Source organism: Pogona vitticeps, chromosome 3, assembly GCF_051106095.1.
Source record: "Pogona vitticeps strain Pit_001003342236 chromosome 3, PviZW2.1, whole genome shotgun sequence".
Taxonomy (NCBI): Eukaryota; Metazoa; Chordata; class Lepidosauria; order Squamata; family Agamidae; genus Pogona; species Pogona vitticeps.
The window spans coordinates 65018049-65024048 of NC_135785.1; the positions used below are offsets into that span (position 1 = coordinate 65018049).

Genomic DNA, 6000 nt, shown 5'->3' on the forward strand with positions numbered 1-6000 from the left:
GGAGTGGCTCGCAATGGAAAAGTTTTGGATTGGCTTCTAGATCTGCCAGAGCTGCCTATCCCTGCTCTATGCATCTGTGCTAGAAGCACATTGACACTGGTGGAAATCCAAATGCAAGTTTGGTGTAGGAGCAACCGTAATAGCCTTGCGCAAGAGTCCCAAGCACCTGGTCTTTATTATTAGAACTGACCATAAGAATGGATGTCTATGAAACAGAGCTGAAGCTATTATCATGGGAAATCAGTCTAAGGCTACAATCATGCACTGGAATAAAAGAATGTTTCTAAAGCAATGGGAAAGGCAGAAGTTAGGAATCAACAGGGGTTGAGTCACAACAAGAAGTAAGAAAGGGAAATATAGAAGCCTGTATTCATATAAAATTACAATATTTCTCAGAACAGGATCTAAACAGAAAGATATGTTTTTGAGAGACCTCTAACCATCACTGGATCAGTCTCGCGTTCAAGAGCTTTTGTTCACTTGTGTTGGGCTTCACATACCTACCGTTCCTGATATTCATTCTTGAGATACTTTGTACAGAGTTCTTTCATAGCTTGAAAATCTGGAGGCTAGGTCTGTGGTGTGGGTTCTTTTTTCTTTAAAATCCCCTTGCATTCTGAAGACATTTTAACACATTAATTCATCTATGTTTATATTGAAATAAGATTCAGTAAGTGCAGTGGGGCTTACATTCTAAAGTACTAGAAGTGTAGTATTAATGCATGACAATGTAACCGTTATATGCCAAGTCCAATAGTCCAACGATATGTGCTGAGGACCGGCTCATTTGGATCTTCACTTGGAGGGTTCAGAGGAGGTACTTTGTTGCTTATATGGTCAAGCAGCCAGCCGCAGCCAAGCAGGGGTGGGCAACTATAATGTAGGAAAGGATTCTTAAATGCCTGCCTGCAAATGAATCGCATACTTTTCAAGAGACTCAATTGATCTTATTTGGGATGAGAAAATATATGGTAAGGTTAACTGACCATTACATGAAACATACACAGTTTGGCAATTACACCTATAAGGGGAAGAGCTGGAGAATGGTACACAGAGGAAATGAGTAATCCTTCACTCTCCCCCATGCAGCCACTATTTGTCATAAGAAGGCATCTCTAATTCTTGCCAGTGTCACCTGTACTCTGTGCCAAACAACAGCTTATGGTGGGGGGTGAGAATTTTCATTGGACCACTGAAGACGGTCACAGGAGGAAAGTTCACCACTTTCCTCATGTGACATGCTCCCGATGCAGGATTACCTCCTCACCCCACCCCAACACAGAGGTAACTATTTAATGTTGACTAAACAAGTATGTCCAAATGACACATGTAGCCTAACTTGCAGATTGATCTGGGGAAGCGAACTTCAGGGAGGAATTTATACATAGCACTTAAAGCACTCTCTAGGTGGTTCACAAGTTAATTATGCAGGCTACAACTTGCCTTCCTGCCCGCAAGAGCTGGGTACTCATTTTACTGACCATAGAAGGCTGAGTCAACCTTGAGCCGGCTACCTGGGACTGAACCCTGGGTTGTGAGCACAGTTTTGGCTGCAGTACAGCAGTTTAACCACTGCGCCGTGAGGGAAAGCATCATTACTCTGAAAAGCAAACTCGAAAGTAATATATTTTTGCCCTATTTTTGAACAAGGTGATCTGCTCTGTGGTACCTGGAAGAGCATATGCTTAAAGGGAAAGTTGGTTCCAATCTTTTAAGCATTTCCATCTGAGAAATAGTTGGGTGATAGCTCAGTGGTTTAGGATTCAGGCTGCAGAGCCAGAGACCGGGAGTTTGATAATCTCAGACTGCCTCCAGAAGAAGGTAATGGTAAACCACTTCTGTGTCTTTCAGAAAATCCTAGAAAGGGTCACTATACATCAGAATTTACTTGAGAGCACATACAACATCTGAGAAATAGCAATCATATATGAAGTACATGGGGGGGAGGGAGTGTTGACAAACATTGTTTGCACATATTGGTTTTTGCCATTTCTGTGTTAATTGTTGCTATGCAGAAAGAACTTTCATGTGAGAAGGTCTGTATGTTCATGGATATGTGTAGTTTTTAGAACATTCTCATGGGAGCTTGGATGCATTTCTTTTTTAGCTTCCAGAATCTCCAGCTAGCATGGCTAGTGGCCATGTTGGCTGTGGGATCCTGGGAAATTGTATTCAAGAAAGAGAGTGAGGGGACTTTTCAGCGTTCTGGCCATCCTCTCCTTTTCTTTCAGGTTGAAGAGCAAACTCTGATGATATTGCTTGTGCACTAGTTTCTTAGCTAAAGAACCTGAGTGGAGTTAGGAACTCTTCTCACACAAACAAAAAGCTGTACTAGAAAAAAAGTTAATAAATTTTTTTAAAAAAACCACCAAATATGGTGGCCGTGAAAGCAAGATAAAGTGGTAGAAACATCTGCTGAAAGTGGGATGTTAAATTTTTCTTCTTCTCTTGTTTTTATACCTTCCAGGATTGGCGATTGCAAGTGCATTGATAGACATTTCACAACAGAAGCCCTCAGAGTGTAAAGATAAGAGTCTGGGAGTCAGAAATCGAAAACATCACCTTTCAACACGCCAAGGGACTTGCGTTTGAAATTAAGACATGGCATTTGTATACTCTGTATTTTTTTTTTCTTTTTAAAAGAGCTTCTGTTGTAAGCTAAACTATAGCCTCAGTTTTTATGGAGGCAACCTCTGGATGGTGGTAAGGGTGATGGTAAGAAGTACTGAGCCCGGGTGGATTGACACCTTCTTCCTGGTGTGCCCCCAAAGCAGGGCATCTGGAAGAGCAGACATGAAAATACTGGATGAATGTTAGGAAAAGATTCTGGTGCCAGTCATGATATGAAAAACATTTCTCCATACTTCTTGTTATCCATATCAGGAGGGTAAAAACCTTGGAAGAGACTGTACATTGTTTTATAATGTGGAAAGAAATATATCATTGAAAATTAAATTCTAAATAACTTGTTATATAGCTAGAAGCAATGGGATATTCAGTTTCTTGGCTTGATCAGCATTAAGAAACATGCATATAAAGAAAACATGAACTGGCATTCTTAGGGATATAAATATTATTCACATTGCCCAGATATGCTGGCAGAATTTAAACTAAGTGGTAGGCGGCTATAAACATTTTAACAAGGCAAAAATAACAAAAACAAGCCATGTATATTCCGAGGAATAGAAATCTGGATTTATGCCTATCAGTGATTTCTGCCTTACAAAGGACCCTACAACAGCCCAGACTGAAGCAGGATCTAGAGTGGACATTAATACTCTTACTTTGTGAGAATTCAACATTGGGGGTGGGGGGTATAGGAAAGAATGCATGTCTGTCTTCCATGCCAACCAACTTGACTTGTTGTCAGAGGTGACTCAGCGTGGAAAAGCCTGTTCAGCAGCCAAGATAATTTTTTTGCATCACCTATCTCCAGAATTACAAGACTTTTTATTCCTGTGCAGTAGGATGCTCTACTGTGTCTCATCAGTGTAATATTGAAGGACAAAGTTAAATGTAGATTTAAGCATACTGAAGACTTTTGATTTCAGTAGACCTAAATGCACTTGAGTTTCCGGCGAACTGTAGCCTCAGTCTCCGATGTTGAAATTATTGCAGAAGAATGATCTCTTTATCCCATCCTCTTCCTACAACTTTCAACCCATGTTTTAAAAAAATCACTGCAACGTAAAGCATAAATCCCTCACCCTCCATACCTGTAGGCAGTTTTATTGTTCTTAGAATGATTCTTCTGTGTTGGAGGGTCCCCCAACAACTGTACACCAGCCAAAAACTAAATAGAAATCATTGGCCAGAATCCCGCTGGTGATTTATGTGTGTGTTAGTTCAATTGTATAACTTGCTGCAGGGAGCTGCCACTAATGAACTAGGTAGTGGTCATGTTATGAGGTGTGCACACTATAGCGCAACAGGCACACACTTAGTAATGTCACTAGTCCTCATTAGTTAATGGGACTTCACTGTGGTGACTTAGGACATTGAACTTACGCATGGCCATTGTCTAAAAGAATGAAAGTATAAGTTATCAAGTACATCCTCCTACATCCTTGCTTTTTCTTATTGTTGCAAAGGATTGTTATCCCTGTGACAGCTTTCTGTTTGTGCAAGGGACTCCTCCTATTTGCAAGAGGAGGAATCTGCAGCTTTAATTCACACAATCTAGGAGAAGCAACTATCATGAGATAGGAAGGTTGCCAATTCTCCTTTGTCCCTTCATGTCACTTCTCATGCTGCTCTTAGAGGACCTTGGCCCTCCAGAAACAGCCCTCTGAACATGAAAATGACACCACTCAGGGATCTCTGGATCCAGCCCATTATATTTAATGGGAACGCCTCTTGCAAAAGATGGCAGCAAGTTAAGTACAGTGGTATTATGGCTGCATGTCCATGGCACATGAAATACATTTAAGTGAGATCAAGTCAGACCACTTAAGTTTCAACTATTGTATTCAGTTTCATTAACTTCTGTTGGACATCCAATTTGAGGAGGAGGTGGATTGCACGTTTAATTGGTTATAGAAAATTAAACAACCCAGTAATCTTACTATAACTTCCTGGAAAGCGCAGAATAGCAGCTTTTAGTTTGCTGTGTTCCCAATATGGGAGATATCCACAGAGGTATAACCTTTGATAAACTCTGTACAAATATAATTGATGTTTACTATTATACCCACATTTTTACTTTAATTTTATTTCAGGAAGGGGAAGACATTTCACTGTTTACACTTTGACTACATAGTTATTTGCATGCCAAGGTGGTACAGTAGCAGTAATAATGCCCTGTTTGTGAGTTGGTAGTGTTTCTTTTGTACTATCATTTGACTGCTTAATTTGGATGAGGACTGAATGTAGAAATAAGGAAATACATTAAAAGGAACTGCTGTACAGTACATAGTTCCTTCTCATCCAAGATCATTAGGCTATATTTTATCCTGATTGCTCAACAATTTGGATTAGTTGCACATTGATAAATTATGCTGGCATGATTTTTGGGATATTCTCACGTCTCAAATGGAGACTAGTTCTTATGCTAAAGTTATGTTGTCACAATGTGATGATTTTTGTTGACTGTTCTTACCTCATTTTGTTATTATTCTGTTTAGAATAATATGCTCAAGTGGGCAACTTGAGCATCCCATCCTCAGATCACTTCTTTAAAATAAAAAGGCTCAAAAACCCCTACTGTCCTCCATGGGGTGTGATGGGGGGCAATGATGCCATGTTTTGTGAATCCCCCTACATTCCTCTCCTCCCCCTCTCCCCAATTTATAATTGAAAAAGAAAATCAGTTTGGGCCACTAGCAGATGCAAGGGGCTTTTTTAAATAAACCCCTAATTTTGTATGGAAGTATTTGAGGGGCAAGGGGGTACACATGCAGTCCTGCAAGATCCGGGAGTGGATATGTGCAGCTCCCTAAACCTCTGGAACTTGTCCATTCCTATTCTAAAGCAAAGGGCTCCATTCTCTAAGGACTTGCATGCTAGGAAATCAATGCAAGTGACCCAATTTATGGCATTTTGTTTTGTTTTTTCAGAATTTACATGGGGGAGGAGGGATGCCTATTGAAAATTATCAGTTAATGAGCAGATTAATGATCTTTTGTGACTTCAATAAAGGTCAGTTTTGGTTTGTTTGGTTTTTTGCTTGTTTTGAAAACCCTTCTGTCATTGTAATGTTGGTTTGCTTTAAAATGTCATTAGAATTGGCATGTATGATGAATAAGATGATTATTTGAAGAAAGACAAAAGAGAAATAAAAGACTTGGCTGTAAAATTTCTTAATTTTTCCCAACACATTTAAGTTACATGCCCATTGCATATTTTGCTATTGCATTTCATATTTTCAGAGGCAAGGAATGGTATTCAGAGAAAGAGTAACTGTGACTTAAATGTTTAAGTATGTTTAATTTCAAAGGAATTATACTGTTGATAGTAACACTTCAGCACAATAGAGTTGACAGTTAAAACCATAGTAAAAAT

The 6000-nt window shown here is 39.5% G+C and overlaps 1 protein-coding gene across 1 annotated transcript in view; it reads left to right on the forward strand.

Annotated features, from left to right (window-relative positions):
- The window catches only part of ATRNL1 (attractin like 1), a 695100-nt gene extending 689306 nt beyond the window's left edge, over nt 1-5794 (forward strand). The window contains exon 29 of the mRNA XM_020779948.3: nt 2468-5794. Coding sequence (XP_020635607.2) covers nt 2468-2592 — 125 coding nt within the window. The 3' untranslated portion in view covers nt 2593-5794. The remainder of the gene's footprint in view (nt 1-2467) is intronic.
- Nucleotides 5795-6000: the final 206 nt, after the last annotated feature.